The sequence below is a fragment of the Lampetra planeri genome, chromosome 5 (assembly GCF_965212315.1).
Source record: "Lampetra planeri chromosome 5, kcLamPlan1.2.h2, whole genome shotgun sequence".
NCBI lineage: Eukaryota > Metazoa > Chordata > Hyperoartia > Petromyzontiformes > Petromyzontidae > Lampetra > Lampetra planeri.
The window spans coordinates 13,892,454-13,909,120 of NC_136111.1; the positions used below are offsets into that span (position 1 = coordinate 13,892,454).

Sequence of the window (16,667 nt, forward strand, 5' to 3'; positions counted from 1 at the left end):
AAGTCACATGACTCGAGTCCACATCTCATAGGTGGGACAAAGTCATTGTTATGCAAGTCCAAGTCGAGTCGCAAGTCATCAAATTCATGACTCGAGTCTGACTCGAGTCCAAGTCACATGACTCGAGTCCACACCTCTGGTACGATCCAGAGGTGGGACAAAGTCATTGTTATGCAAGTCCAAGTCGAGTCGCAAGTCATCAAATTCATGACTCGAGTCTGACTCGAGTCCAAGTCACATGACTCGAGTCCACATCTCATAGGTGGGACAAAGTCATTGTTATGCAAGTCCAAGTCGAGTCGCAAGTCATCAAATTCATGACTCGAGTCTGACTCGAGTCCAAGTCACATGACTCGAGTCCACACCTCTGGTACGATCTATATATATACACACACAGACTATCTCTCCAGGTATATCTGTGCATGCAAATTAAAATCCTGGTCATGGATCTACAAAATTTATCAACTCTTTGGGATCCGTAAAATAAGTTCAAAAGTGCGATGACTGACATTACATATGGAGATGTTTGTATCAATTGGGAGGAGCTATGAGAATAGCATGGAATATTGGGTGACCCCATAGCACTGGGGTTTTGAACATTTCTCGCACCGTAGCAGTTTTAAAGAAATCAGTTTACAATCTAGATTTTAAATAAGTGCATAGCATCAGCGGCTTCCTAATATCAGAAGAGCGGATCAGACTGCTGCAGAAGCGCATCTGAAAGTTTGTGATGCAGTGACCGTCTTTATTCGATGGCTAGCCAAAAGTCGCGAGGATGACTGGAGTTCGCATGATGGGTTATGCTCCTTGATGAGATCAGCAAGGTATTGTGGTTCATTTGTGGCAAGCACTTTGTGTGTAATCAGACCGACCTTATCATGTATTCGTTTGCCAACCGGAAGCTAATGCAGCTCGGCAAGCACTGGACGGACATGGTCGGATCCTGCAGTACCCATCACGACACGTGCCAGAGAATTGTGTACACGCTGCAGCTTGGCAATGCCTTTGCCAGATGCCCCGTAGAGTAGTGAGTTGCAATATTTGAGCCTTATAGATACTATGCTAATGGTTAAATTAGAGTAGAGCCCTGATTTGAAAATAGCAGGACCTGACTATTTTGAACGTGGTGATCAAACGACATTCTGGTCGAATATGGTCCCGAGGTTCTTTAGATGAGTATAAAACTGAATCCTGGAGTCTGCAACCACCACAGCTGATCCACAATTTGTTTCACCTAAGTGTCAAACAGCAGAACCTCCGATTTTTCTCGATTAAGCAGCATTTCGTTTCGTGCAAAGCACACGTGTATCCCCTAACGTGCAATCTTCGAGGTTACCGAGGCTTTCCATATCTAACTTTGACTTCACTGTGTATGGTGTACAATTGTGTATCATCACCATATTGGTGGAACTTGATGTCATCCAAGGGAACCAAACAGGAAGTGTGCTGGAGATGCTCAAAGAAGATGGTGTGGCTGATGGTGTTGGAAGCAATGGAGAAGTCTTGGAGCAAGATGATCCAGGGTCTAAAGAGAGGATCAATTACTACATGTCCACGAGTAGTGTGGGTGGAATGGCCTTGGCAGACAGCAGTGTACGAAGTTGTGAAAACTGAAGAGAGATGTGATTTGAGAGTTGGGAGCAAACCCTTTCTATGACTTCTTCTAAGAAAGGGAATTTTGAGATAGTGGAATTTTGCAAAGTTGTTTCGGTTCAGGGTTGGTTTTTCAAGGTGGCAAATGACAGCAGCAGTCTTGAGAGCAAAGGAGACAATACCAGATGAGAGAGAGGTATTGCGTAAGCTGGTAAATTAGGGCAACAGGGTGGATTGGCAGTGACGGATGAGTTTGGTGACCAGAGGATTGAAGATGTCATTTGATGTCATTTATAGTTACAGGCTGGGAAATGTCAAGGGTAGGTGATGAATAGCTAGGACATGCAACAGCAGAAGCAGTCAGATACCAGAATATTTTTCATAATTTCCTAGACCGTTTGACAGGTAGAGGAGGCGAGTTTGCACTTGGCAATGGATGTGGTAATGGAGAAAGACAAGTTCTGAAAATTCTGGGGCAATGTATGATTTATTACCAAATGGTTTCCTGCACCATATGCGGTCAGTGTAGAGGAGACATCTGATTTGGACTTTACCAGAACTGAGATTTGCACACCACACATTCAAACAATTACACATACATTCACACACCCCCACACACATTCACACACGTAGATGTACAGACACGGGGCCTAGCAATCACACACATGCAGCCATTCATTCACTAACCCGGGTTCATATAGTCGCACACGCCACACATTCTCACACGCAGCTGTGGATCGTGCAGCCTGTGTCTCACATCCAGAAATGTGGAAGCTCCCGTGAAGAGAACCCAGTCCAGGACTAGAATAAAACCCTCTCCTTCAGCACAACCCCGATCAGAACATAGATCATAGCTTGCAACAAAACCCAGGTCAGATTTTGGACCAGGCTTGGTGGAGGAATCCAGAACGTTCGGTCGAAGAACCCGACCCAGGTTTTTGGTTAAAACTCGTAGAGAAATCAGTGCCCAGTGGAACAAATCCTGACCAGCGCGATGTTGCTGCTCCTGCTGCTGCTGCTTGCGGGGACCGGCAAGTATCCCCCTCACACCTCATCACAATACCACACAGCATCGTCACATCACCCAATGTCATCTTTTCACACTTCATCACACCTCTCACAAAACACCTCGTCACGCTACACCTTAGACGTCACATCACACATCATAACACATCTTACACCACACCTCGTCACATCACACATGGTCACAACACCTCGTTATCTCTAGTCATATACTTACACTTCCGCACATGAACTCGTTAAAGCACATTGTATCACCCATGTACACCTTGTCATAGCATCACGTGACAATCTCATCGTAAACTCGTTATATCATCACTATTCATCCCAACATCACACTTTCTGACATCATCAAACATCGTAACATCACATCTTGTTACATTAATCACTGCAGTAACATAGCTATGTGTATGCAACACATTCACACACGTGAATTTATTTAGTTCATTATTAATCCAAGGTCGATATAATAATGCTTTGGATGCACTTTGTGGGAGTTCTACAGTGGTCATCTATAGATATAGTGATCCTCGCCATGGGAATGTGGAGTTTACACCACTGACTGAGGACCACCCAAAAGAGATGAATGCTGCCTCACTGTGAGTTTAATCAGGGTAGATCGTCCACCTGTATGTGTCAGATAATTTATATTTATGTAAAAATACTGTACTGAGGAGACATCATGAGAGAATGAGCCCCTTGATAAACATTACAAGCCCAGGATTGCAGTGTGTGTGTACAGCAGCTTAATCTCCGCTTGTTTGTGCCGTGTATTTGTAGGGGTGGGAGCGACAATTCCAACAAAACAAGGATTAAGTGCCAAAGTGGGCAAAGCAGAAGTAACCACAATCGTTCCAGAAATTCCAGGAATCCTGCAAAACCCTGAAAACCCGGACCCAGAGGAGGGAGTGAGAAGTCTGGAAACACCCGCGGGAACTGTGGGAACTATTGGAAAATCAGAGGTGACGGCAAGCCTCGGGGGAATAGATAGAGCCGTGGAAATTGATTTGAAAGTTTCTGAAAAACCTCAAAAACTGGACGGAGCCACGAGGTTCCAAGAAAAAGTTGGAAAAGTTGCAACTGGAAAGGAGCCTCAGGAAAAAGAAGGAAAAGCGGGATTGAAATCTGAGATCGCATCCAAAATTGTGAAACCGGTAACAGTGGTGGTGGTGAAAAAGCTGCAGAAACCTGGAGCAGTGGGTATCTTGAAAAAACCCACGGGAGAGGGAGACAAAGCCCAGAAAGGCGGTAAGTTGGAAAACATTGGAAATCCAGGGAGCACTGGGGATTTGGGAAAGCAAGAACCCTTGAAATCAGATGAAATTCGCGATGCAAAGCCAGGAATTGTTGAGAAATCGGGAGTGATTGGAAAAGCAAATGTGGTAGGGGCAGGTGGGTCAGGTAAAGTCAGAACAGTAGCATCAGGAATTCTTGGGAAAGTTAGAATTCCGCAAGCAAAGACGATTACACAAGGTAATGGAACAATTCCCAACAAGAAGGGCATTCCGGAAATTTACGCAAAAGTGGGGCTACTTCCCGAAGTTAAAGCCAATCGGTCAGGAAATCCCGTGGGATCTGCACTCCCGGGGAAGCCTGAGGATCAACCTGATGAGTCCGAAAAAGCTGGTGTCTCTGGAAAGGATGCTCATGCAGCGACTGTGGGGAAAAATGGGACATGGTTTCGAAGAATTGTTGCAAAGAACGGGACGAAGGTGCAAGGCAGTGTGCGAATCAACGGGACGAAGCCGGCGCAAGTCATCGTGGGGACCGCTACGCAACGGCCTGTGAGTGTAAGTGGATGTCAGATTGTGCAGGTCTATGCTCCATCTTTGGGGCGTTCCTAGATAAACTTAGCCTAAAATGAGCGCCTGGTGCGTAGGGTCCAGGTTTCATCGTGTTGTGTGTACTAAGTAGGAACCAGTGGTGTAGCGGTTTACTCGTGGTTCACTACAACACCAAGGTCGATTCTTGGCTATGCACCTCAAAAGGTCGACTTGATCAGAAAAACAATTGCAGTGCGGGGAATGTCACGTAGTGCTAAACCATTTCTCCTTGCGCCTTACCATCGTTAATAGGCACTCGCTAACAACACTTTGCTTTGGATCTAGCAATGCTTGTTATCTGTAGGAATGTTCATCAACTGCACGTCATTTAGACGCATCCATTAATGCCCCCCCACCACCCATCAATTATATATTCGTGGGGAGTTCAGAGCATGAATGAATGGGTGAAAATGAGCGTCGACTTAAAATGTAGACTATCTCGCATCTGCTCCACTCTGAGGTGAAGCAGGTTTTGTTGGCTCAGGAGCTTCGTGATAGTGAGATGGTTCTGCAGATAGGTCCGTCAGGGGAGTCCTCAACATACGCAGAGTGCCAGGCTGTGGATGCTCAGTTAGTGCAGATATGAGCTATTTCAGCCTGAAACTGATAACATGTGGGTCTGACCTACGAGATCTCGTGTAAATATATATTTGTCACTCATTTTGTTTGCACATTCCCACCCTGCAATGCCACTGCCATCACACCCGACGTTCTTGGGCTGCGGTCGTCCTTGTAACAGAGCTGTTTGGTTCGCTGGACCTTACCAGCAGAAATAAAGCCCGAGATTGAGTTCGGTCTATCAGCATTGACACCGTCACCTGGGCCCGTGTTGGCCCGTCGTCCCCTGACTTTTCATTCCACGTGATGCCCGAGTGACTCGAGCCGGGTACGAGGTGTGCTCGCGGTTGTTCACGAAAGCCCGTGACGGTTAAGTGGATGAGAACCCGCGTTGGGTCGCGGTCGTTTCCGAAAGCCGACGACGATTGCGGTTTCACGAGAGAGCTTCGTGGGCTGTGGCGGGCGCGTTTTTCTTTCTTCCGTGCGTCGCCCCCAACACTGCCCGCAGGCGGTGCTGGCACGCCGCGTCGGCGCTGTCCTCACGCCGGTGCGCGCCGTGGAGGAGCTGCCGGCCGGGACGCGCAACCTCGTGCTGCGCTGTCGTGCCGAGTACGTCGCCTGGAGATACCCGGCGCATCTCCACAATCTCCCCGACGCACTCAGGTGCTCCCTCTCAACCCGCCCCCAACTCCACACCTGGCCCCTACGCCTCTCCTCCATCGCGGCACATTCCTCCACACGAAGGACCTCTCGCTCCACTACCACTCACACTTGGGGGTCTGTTCCGTGATCCCCCGTGAGAAGCTGTCACCGAACTCCGTCATTAACGGCTGGCCGGTTCTGTCCCATGCGCTGTCAGAATCCGTCACATCATCAGAAGCTCTCACTACATCACGGTGTCTCTCCCGGCTCTCAACGTCTCACGTGTGTTGATTGTGGATGTGTCTACCTGTTTCCTGTACGGTACTTTCCACTCCTATCGTGGATTTTTTTTTTATCGTTCGTTGTTGTAACGATCTGACTCGCCCCTCCTGGACATGTGATAAAGAACTTTATAGCTTATCGGATTCCTCCAGTATAAATAAATATTCAGATTTTTAATATGAATACTTGTACAGGATACGTGTTCGTATATGTATGTGCGAGTTTGTGTCTTTCTATTGTTGTGGGTGCATGCTAATGTGTGAACGAGTCTTGGGAGCAGTGATGCAATGTTTGGCGCACTGCGCTACAAAGCAGACAACTTGAGTTTCCTGACCACGGCTAACATCGGTGGCAAATATTGGAACAGGTCCTTAGCTTTCCCTATAGGTCAATTCATCCTTCAATGAGAATAGCTGCTGCTGCTGCACGTATTACCACTTCCAAGACAAAGGCGACCGGACGTGTTTCCGAGCGCACCCCTCCCGCAAGTGACTTCTTGTTTTGTACTGCGTTTGCTTATTTTTGTCTACTGCCTCCTTGGATTGGTTAAAACTAACTTGGCATTAAATTAGAACACGTTTTTAATAATTGTTGTTTTTCCCTTCTTGCCATATGAAAGACAAAAAAAGCACTGTATTCGTGTGGCTATGACAGCATATCAGCCTCGTAGTCAAGTCGATTGAAGGCATTGCTCGCTGTACGGAGGGCGAATTACTTGGTTCACTATTTAAGGCCATCGTACATTTACACGGTGAGTCTGGAGCATTCCACTTGAAGCCTTTTGGTTGACCCCACGCACTGTGAGTGAACACAATGAACTTTCAGGCCAGAGTTCTTCGGAGCCTAAATTCGAGGCCAGTGGCTGTCGATGTTTCGTAAGCGGATGTGCGGGCCGAAGGTCAGGGTTTTTTCTTTTAAACCTTCTGAGCCATAACTCGAATTTACATCAATATCCAGTAAACATGGAACGTTGGGATGTTCATCCAACGGTTTTACTGGGTTTGTGTGCATTAAACGTGCGTGTGTGTGTGGTGTAGTTGGCGCAGTAGGGGGCACAGGTGGTGCATCAGCCAGTCATCTCAGTCAGTCGACCCATGGCACCTGGGTCTACCCCGTGACCTCCTGCCAGCGGGCGTTCGACACTTCACGTGGCCTCAACGTGCACATAGCCTGGCACAAGCGTCGTGGTGACAACACTGCCGCTTAGTGTTGTTGTTGGCGTAGGATTGTGGGTAGCGGTGGTGTAAGCGGTTAGCGCGCTGCGCTACGAACCCGGCGACCCAAGTTCGATCACCGCTCACGGCTACCAACACCGGTGACGAGAATCTTAAACCGGTTATGGGTCTCCCCAAGGTCGACTCAGCCTCAAATGACTACCTGGTGTGGTGCGTAAACATCGCCACCGGGGAAACAAAGGCGGGCGGGCGTGGTTACTGGCCACCCACCCCCTCGTGTGCCATGCCGGCATTCACAGGTGCTCGCAAACATCCCTTGCCCCATACTCTTTGGTTTTTTCGGTAAAGTCACGTAGGTAAAACAATCAATAAAATAAATGAAAACAACTAACTTAAATCACGACGTTTTGGAGGCAACGCAAGGTTCCTTCATCAGGTGTACAGTTATTTTGCTGTGCCTTTTTACAGTATGAATCCTTGCAGTCACGAAAGCTTGAAATCTGGAATCACTTGCCCCAACAGTCTGTTACAGGCGACACGTGGTGGGCCCTTTGTCCTGTGTCTCTGTAGGATTTCGTCTGGTCCCGGCTACAGCGAGCTCACCCTGCACAACAGCACCTCCGCAGACACAGGCGCCTTTAGTTGTCGTGGCAATAGCAGCAGCATCAACGGCACGCGCATCGCCACGGCCACCACCTACATCTACTTCACAGGTACCAACACGTGGCGACAGAGCGACTTTTAGCATATATTGTTTTTTTCATACAACGTTATATTTTGAATCTAGGTTTGAAGTTTTCGTGACCGCGGGGATCCATACTCTTTGGTTCTTTCGGTAAAGTCACGTATTTATAAACTAAAATAAATCACGACGTTTCTGGCGCAACACAAGCGTCCGTCATTAGGTGGGACAACCACAGCATTTATTGATCTAGTTAGAATCGTTATTTAGAACTCTGCCATCCCGTGTGACAAACCAGACCCTGCACTGGGGCCGTCATTCCACAACCCTGGCAATTGGCAAGCGTCGACATCTCGTCCCCTATTTCTCCGACAAGGCTAAAGGAAACCAGGAATGGCTCTCTGGTTGCCGATAAAACTTCCTCCTCAACCCGCTCCTCTCAATATTCCATCGGCAGTCGTCATCCAAAACGAAGCCCACGACCATTGTCTCAAACCCGAAACGACTTCTTCCATTCGTGATACACTGCCTATCAAACACACCAACTCTAGTCCCGTACATTATCTCAATCTAGAATTCAGGATTTATTGGCCTCAGGTCTTATGATGTTTGGATTTTAAGTGGTCAATTGACCTAATCGAATAATTTTCCCGTTTCTAAATATTTTCTCTGTTGGTGGTCGTGGTTGTGATGACGATGCTCATCGTAATACTCGGGTGCGGTGTGTAAAAACATCGCCACTGGGGAGACAAAGGCGGCCGGGCGTGGTTACTGGCCTCCCATCCCGTCGTGTATCGTACCAGCATTCACATGTGCTCGCTAACAGCACTTGCCCCGACAGTCTCTTAAAGCTACGCGGGGGATCTTTGTCGTTGGCAGAAGAGAGCGGTCGTGTAGCAGTTAGGGGCCGTCCATAAATGACGTCACGCACCTAGGGGAGGGGGGGGTCAGACATTTGTGACGATGTGTGACGAGGGGGAGGGGGGTTGAGAAATGTGACGTCACATCAAAATGCGCAACTTTAAGTAAATATAGACAACACGTTCTACTCAATTAAATATACTTTTTAATAAATGTTTTCTCCTACAACAGAGTACAGCGCCACATTAAATACGCACTACAATGACAATAGTTTAAAGCGATTTGAAGCATGTTTTATCTTTTTTTGAGGGGGGGAGGGCAGAGCTTTGTGACGTCACATTTGAGGGGGGGGGGGTCTGACTTTTTGTGACGCCGTGTGACGAAGGGGGGGGAAGGTCAAAAATCGCGTGACGTCATTTATGGACGGCCCCTAACAGCACTTGCCCCCTCCCCCCCAAACATTCTGTAAAGGCTCTACGGGGGTAATCTTTGTCTTTGTCGATGCCGATCGTGACGATGCCGGCCGTTGTTGTCGATGTCTCCAGACCCCTCCACGCTGCTCGTGAGTCGCGGGGAGCCGTTCGGGCTGGTGGTGGCGCGGGGTCCCCGCCCTGCCGTGGTGCCGTGCCGCGCCACCAACCCCCGCGCACACGTGCAGCTCCAGAGCGCGAGCCACGCGGGGAGCGCGCCTCCCAGTACGCAACTCACACTCATACAACAACAACCGCCATTCGCCACTAAGTGGTGGTGATGTCACCACGACGCTTGTGCCAGGCCGTGTGCACCTTGAGGCCACGTGAAGTGTCGAACGCCCGCTGGCAAGAGGTCACGGGGCAGACCCAGCAGGTGCCACGGTTCGACTGACCGAGATGACCGAGATAACTGGCTGATGCACCACCTTTGCCCCCTACTGTACCAACTTGCTGTGCTTTAGCCACCCGGCGCTCCGCTCGTTGTTGTGAGCGTCGCTCCTCCGCCCTCCGTTGTTGTTGTAGGGCGACTGCCTCCAACTGCCCAGTAGTGTCCTTCACGAGCCTCCTCCACTGAGGCCGATCTTGACACCGCTGGTACCAGTCATCGGCAAGTCCACTCAGCTCCACGTCCTCCTGTACCACATCACTCCATCTCTTCTCTAGCCCGTGCTGCGCCCGTTTAGGCCCCTCGATCCGGCCGAACAAAAGCTGTTTAGGCATGCGGTGGCTGGGCATGCGGGCTACATGACCCAGCCAACGCAGCCTTGCCTGCCGGAGGAGCTCACCGATGGGACTTTGCCCAGATCTTTCAAGGATTTGTGAGCTCCTCACACAATCCAGCCTGGTTAAACCAGGATGGATCGTAGGCAGGCCAGCCTAAATGTTTACAACCGGCGAAGATGCTCCATTAGGGGGGTCCACGTTTCGCAAGCGTAGAGAAGGGAGGGAATGACCGTGGCCGAGAAGCTTTGTGCGGAGCGACAGACCAGGTAGCTTCCACACAGCGTTACGCAACCGATGAAAAGATATTGCCGCTCGACTGATTCGGAGTGAGACCTCTGCTGTTAAACTGGAGCCGGTTATAATTACACTGCCCAGGTATGGGAAACTCTCCACTCTCTCCACAACTTCCCCATCACCGATTGGGAGTTGTGGGGGTCGAATGTCCGATGGTACAAAATACCCAGGCAGGTGCTTAGTTTTGGTGGGGCTGATGGTAAGGCCCCATCTCTTAGTGGCACGCTCCAGTCTCAGCAGCAGCGTCTCCAACTCCTCTTCTGAATGAGCAGCTATTACCAAATCATCGGCATACATAACGTGGTTGACCAATAGGGAGCCATCCCTTGATCGCACCCGATATAAACTCATACACACTCATACACTCGCACTCTCACAACATACACTCATACACACACTCATACTCACTCATACACACACACTCATACACTCACACACACTCACACACACTCATACACTCACACACACTCATACACACATACTCACACACACTCATACACACATACTCACACACACTCACACACTCATACACGCACACTCACACACTCATACACACACTCTTACATACACTCCCTTATACACACACTCACACACACTCATACATGCACACACTCACATACACACTCATACACGCACACACTCACATACACACTCACACTCATACACTCACACACTCACACACACTTATACACACTCATACACACACACTCACACAAACTCATACACTCACACACACACTCATACTCACATTCGCACACACTCACACACAACCTTATACACACTCATTCACACACTCATTCACACACTCATACACACACTCATACACAACAACAATCGCCATTCGCCACTAAGTGGCGGTGATGTCACCATGACGCTTGTGCCAGGCCATGCGCACCTTGAGGCCACGTGAAGTGTCGAACGCCCGCTGGCAGGAGGTCACGGGGCAGACCCAGGTGCCACGGGTCGACTGAGATGACTGAACGATGCATCACCTGTGCCCCCTACCGTGCCAACTCATACACACACTCACGCACACACACATGACCCATGCACTCCTCCTCGTCTCTGCTGCCCCCTAGACGTGACATACGATCCCCGCGTGGGGTTCCTGCTGGAGATCCCTCCACCCGAGGCTGCGGGGCTGCTACGCTGCATCGCGACGTTGGGCGGTGTGCGCCAATCGTCCGTCCCATACCTGCTCGTCTACGTGGACTGTGAGCTCCCGTGTCCCCTTCCCGCACATATTACACGCGTGCTTACTGCACTCGGCATCATTATCAGAAGAATACATTCAGAACTCTCACAGGGCAGCGTCTCCCTGTTACAGAACGGTCTGTGGAAGATTATATCACTGAACTGCTTCCGAGGGCCTTTCAAGTGACATGCTTTATCTACCTACGGAGGGGACGATGCCCTTTTCGACATGTCCTGCAAAAGAGTGAGATGTTAGTCGCAACCCAGTAAACGTTGAACGTTGAACCAATGTTGGGCCAACGTTGCATTTTGACTGGAATGTCAGTCAAACCAATGTTATGAATAGCTGGACTTTAGCCAGTTAATGTGATGTGTTTTGTATAATCATTGGTGATCGGCCTGAGATCTGCACCTCGCTACATATGCGAATACAGTGATTACACTGTATTCTCAATCCAGGACCTCAGTGAGGCCGTCTCAGTTTTTTTATGCCTGACCCACCCGGCCAAATTGCATTCCCTGTCTCTCCCATTCCTTTCCATCCATGTTTCTCCCCTCATTTCCCACCATGTCTCTTTGCCTGTGTCTCTCCCAGTCTCTCATCCATGTTTCTCCCCTCATTTCCCACCATGTCTCTTTGCCTGTCTCTCCCAGTCTCTCTCCTCGTGCTTCTTTCCCCTCTATCTGAAATGGATAAATGTACCTAAGACAGCCTCACTGAGTCTCAAGACTCCTCTTTAAAAAAAATCTTGAATTGGGATGCTTAGCCCATTTCATTAATGTATGGCTTGTGGGAGTAAATAGAACCAAGAAGAAAGCCACACATAATAGGGGATAACGCTCCATGTGTGTTGACTTGTGGCGACACACACACATCTGTGTATTGCTGCGTGGGCCAGCCCCTTCTGAGGCCCCGGTGGCTGCACTGGTTGCATCGACATCGGCCGCCAGTCTCCAGGATGATGTTACCCTGGTCTGCGAAGTCAAGGGACAGGCTGGGGTCACGGCTGATGTCTCCTGGAAATTCCCTGGGCAACAGGTAACCATGGCAATGAAGCCTTCACCATCCACACACCTAACAGCTCCATATTCCTAGGCTAAGCTGTCTTCAAAAACTAGAAGGCCCTTCTATAACTAAACCATGTGGCGCAAGTTGCCAATGTTTACTGTATCTCCCGTAGGTTGACATCGCTTAAAATAAATACCAGATGTGGCGTGGTCGACATAACGACTGAAGAGACATATTCTTGGTTCTTTCGGTAAAGTCATATAGAAGGGAAATAATAAAGTAATATAAATATTTATTATAAATATATTTTATTTTATTATTTCCCTTCTACGTGACTTTACCGAAAGAACCAAGAATATGAATCCCTGCAGTCACGAAAGCTTTAAATCAAAATTTAACTGAAGAGACGTTAGCAGTATATGGTTTTGACCACAGCAGATGTGCACGTAAGACTTTCCCAAGGCGTAAACAGTATTTGGTACAATTTATCCTTTCAATTATTGGGAGTTAGTATACATGGGTGGGCACATGAGTGTGGGCATTTGTGTACTTGTGGATATGTTGTGCATGGTCACGTATGGCCGTCCGTGGGATGACGCTCATGTGTGTGGTGCCAGGCGGGGCGCCCAACTGTGCGCCTCGATTACTACGAGGACTTCCCTTCGGTGCGGGAGACACGCAGCGTCCTCCTCATCCCCACATTCCTCGCACATGACGCAGGTGCACACCTACACAAAGCAGCACCAACCTAACATATAACTAATTCACTACTGAGCAAAGTTTCATTGCGATTTAAGACTTTTTCAAGGAGGGCTCCTGCAATGGAATGTTTGGCCAATTCATTTTAAAGAAGCTTTTCTTGCGGTAAGAAGCAGAAGTACCCGGTGAAAGCCAACCATTCGTATTTTGGGGCAATACTCAAAGATCCATACAAACTGGCTCAAACACTTGCTTGCTGTACTGGACATCTCCTGGTCACCTCCCTGCTGTGATAATTTGAGTTCACTCACTTCACTCTATTTCTCTTTTATTTCCTCTCACTTTAGCTACCTTTTGTCTGCATTTAATTTCACTGCATCTCACATTAATATCTCAATCTTAAGTGTATACAGTACTGAAGGCAAACGTAGCACTACGTCGACCCTGTCGGCTTCACTAATGTCACTTCCCTCACAAGTCTGTAAGGCTATAATAAGTGGCTCGTTTTGTTTATCTGTCACAGGGGAGTACCAGTGCAGCGCACACAATGCCAAGGGAGTCTCCATAGCAACTGCAAACATCATCCTGTTGCCCGGAAACCCCATCAAGGCGGGGTTACGTGACCAGCAGCAGCCAATCAACAGCAGCCTGGAGCAAGTGAAGCGCCTGTACGACCAGGTCAAGAAATCTGAGTCACATGATCGCAAGCAGCCAATAATAAACCCAGAGTTGACTGGACAAGAAAATCCGATTGGGGCGACTCTAAAGCCACATGATGATAAGCAGCCCAGAAAATCAGCTCCAACACCAGTCCGGAATAAACTATTTGGAAGTTTTCTGAACCGAAAACCAGTCTTGAGCGGGCAGAATAAAACGATTGGAAGATTTCAGAAACCACACGTGCTAAAGCAGCCAATCAAATCGGTTGGATTGGCAACACAAAAATTGGCAATTGTGAGCTTGCGATCACGCGGCCAAAAGCAACCGGTCAAACATGGGGTGTTGCGACAGAGCGAGGAGATCAAGGATATCAAGTCAAGTGATCAAGAGGAAATTGGATTAGTTGAAACAGGTAGCAATGAGCAAGCGCTGTAATTTAGGATTAAGTTATATCGATTTATAAGGGATCATTTGTGCAGTGATATTTCTACCCCATGACAACTTTAATACAGGTAGGAACAACAGGTTCCACACTGCCCACCAGGGATTATTTGTCTGTCTGTCGTGCATATTTGTCTGTCGTGCATATTTGTCTGTCGTGCACAAATGCGCTGTCCAACCAAGTTCCTACCTGCTCACTCCGAAGGAACGTGTTACTAGTTTCACATAGTAGTCAGTGCAGTTTACCCCTGCTACCACACGTGGCAGCTATGAACCAACTTTAATAACCACCAATAAAGCATCCTGTTGGTATATACTTTAAAGTCTTAATGAAATGCTTATACATGGCCTCCTTTAGATAAAAAAATATATTGTTAGATTATCGATACTGTCATGTGGCCTAAATATTTCACCTTAGCAGCGGTGTTATGTTATACTCATCGCTTGTTAGTTTGTAATAAAGTGGGAGATTACTGAATGCACATTTATGGATCACGTACTTTGTAAGTTTGTCAGTAGGGATGGGGAAGGAGCAGGAGGTGTTAAGAATTACTGGGTACAGATAGGATTGCCTTTAGCTCTGGCCATCGGTAAGTACAACAACATGCCGACTGTCGGGTGAATGAAACCTCGTGTTGAACTAGAAGCAGAATCGCAGAAACGTTTCATTGACCTTGTAAAACAAGCGTATTTACTCATTGGTATTTACAGCCCATGGGGGTATACCAGTGGTCTTATTAACCTTTGTTTCTTGCAAGGATGACTAATTAATAAGCGATGCCTGCTGTTGATAAGTCAAGACGGGGATACAAAATTGTAATTGCATTGCAATGAATCACAATCTAATTCAGTTGCAATCAAGTACAGCTGTACTAAAGTTTCGTTTCTGCAATAATTTATATTGTGGTAAATAATAAAACCATAACTGTGTAGGCAACATCATTGGTTGTAAGGTAATAAAATATATTTCTGCCGATTGCCTGTTTAAATTACAAGTCGTTTTTAAAAGCATGTAAAACAAAATATCTGGTTAAAATAGTAAAACAAACATTCTGCATTGTGATGTCATTTTTTGGGGGATGCCACGACGCCAGGAAGTAAAACTTTTAAAATACTGTATGCAAAAAATTCCTTGTAAGAAGAAAACTTTAAAATGCCTTAGAAGTCATGTTTTAACTACAAGTATGAAAAAAGCTCCATATTTTAACAAAAATCTAAAACTCTCACACGCACACATTCAATACACGTATATCGAGTATCGACCAGAAATATTTCACAATAAAAGGTCCCCTGACGAGCCCGAGAGACACTGTAGGGGCCAAGGGCTATTATAGAGCGCTTATGAAGGTCTGTACACAACACACGGGGGTTGTGTGGCTACTGATTAGAGTGAAGGGTACACCAGTGCTGGTATTCACATGTGCCAGGTGTTTGTGTAGTGCTCGAACCGACACGACAGCTTCTTGTCTTTCCTCGTTACTTTATTCCGCGTATATTGTTCCACATCTCTCCCGTCAACACCGCTCAATGTTCCTCGCTCGCTGCGCTTCGCTGCGCTCCGCTGGCCTCGCTCGCTCCCCTCTACTCCTTCGTCGACTCTCCTCTCCGCTCTCTCTCCAGCTCGGCTGCTCTTTATCAGCTCCGCCGTCCCACTCAGTCGTAACTACAGCAGTTCTCCTTCTATGCTCTAGCCCAGGGGTCGGCAACCAAAATAACAAGAAGAGCCATTTCTTTCCAATTCGGTACAAAATTCAGTATTTCAAGAGCCGCAATGCATCTGAGTACATACTGTACTCACGTACATTTCGTCAAGAAGCAGCCTGTAAAGAGCCGCATGCGGCTCCGGAGCCGTAGGTTGCCGACCCCTGCTCTAGCCGCTTCCTACTCTCCGTCGTCTCTCTGATGCTCTACGCTACTCCACTGCTACCCTACACTTCTCCACTGCTACCCTACGCTATACTCACTCTGCTGCTCCGTCTCTTCATCTGTCTCTCCTCCCAGGCACGAACTCTCGTCTCACTCCACCACCCCTGACTTTATCCCCGAACCAATTAACCCCTAATTAATCAGGCCATCCCCCGCGACGCCACTCGCCCCCAGCCCCCGCTGCCACGTGGCGTTGTTTTTCCACACACGCCGGCGCCAATCTCCAACAACCCCTCTCGTCCAATCAACGCCCTGCATCCTTAATTACTCCCTGCCACCTGCTGCCACCCTTAACCATCACGCCACCTTAATTTGGACAACGATCAGCCAATCAGCGCCCTGTGTCCTCATTTGCCCTCACTGTCCGCCGCGTGCGTGCATACCGACCCAGCGCGTGACGCGTATCTCAAGCACTACATTTGCTTTAGGATGAGCTGACCTATGAGACACAGTTCAGGTTTACACACAATTTTCCATTGATGATGTGAACCATGGCTTGGAATTAAACTCCTGGTCTCCAAAATCGCAAAGCAGTAACGTGTGCCAACACTGCCATGATTTGGGGTTGCAATTAAACATAATTTGTCTTTATACTCTTTGGTTCGGTAAAGT

At 48.1% G+C, this 16,667-nt stretch overlaps 1 protein-coding gene across 1 annotated transcript; it reads left to right on the top strand.

The window, feature by feature from the left end:
• The first annotated feature begins 2,587 nt into the window (after nucleotides 1-2,587).
• On the top strand, nucleotides 2,588-15,177 carry PDGFRL (platelet derived growth factor receptor like). Its single transcript, XM_078593950.1, has 9 exons — nucleotides 2,588-2,624; nucleotides 3,394-3,861; nucleotides 5,435-5,657; nucleotides 7,664-7,806; nucleotides 9,182-9,331; nucleotides 11,206-11,340; nucleotides 12,220-12,359; nucleotides 12,947-13,049; nucleotides 13,552-15,177. The coding sequence occupies exons 1-9, from the start codon at nucleotides 2,588-2,590 to the stop codon at nucleotides 14,121-14,123; spliced, it is 1,971 nt and encodes a 656-aa protein (XP_078450076.1). The 3' UTR covers nucleotides 14,124-15,177.
• Nucleotides 15,178-16,667: the final 1,490 nt, after the last annotated feature.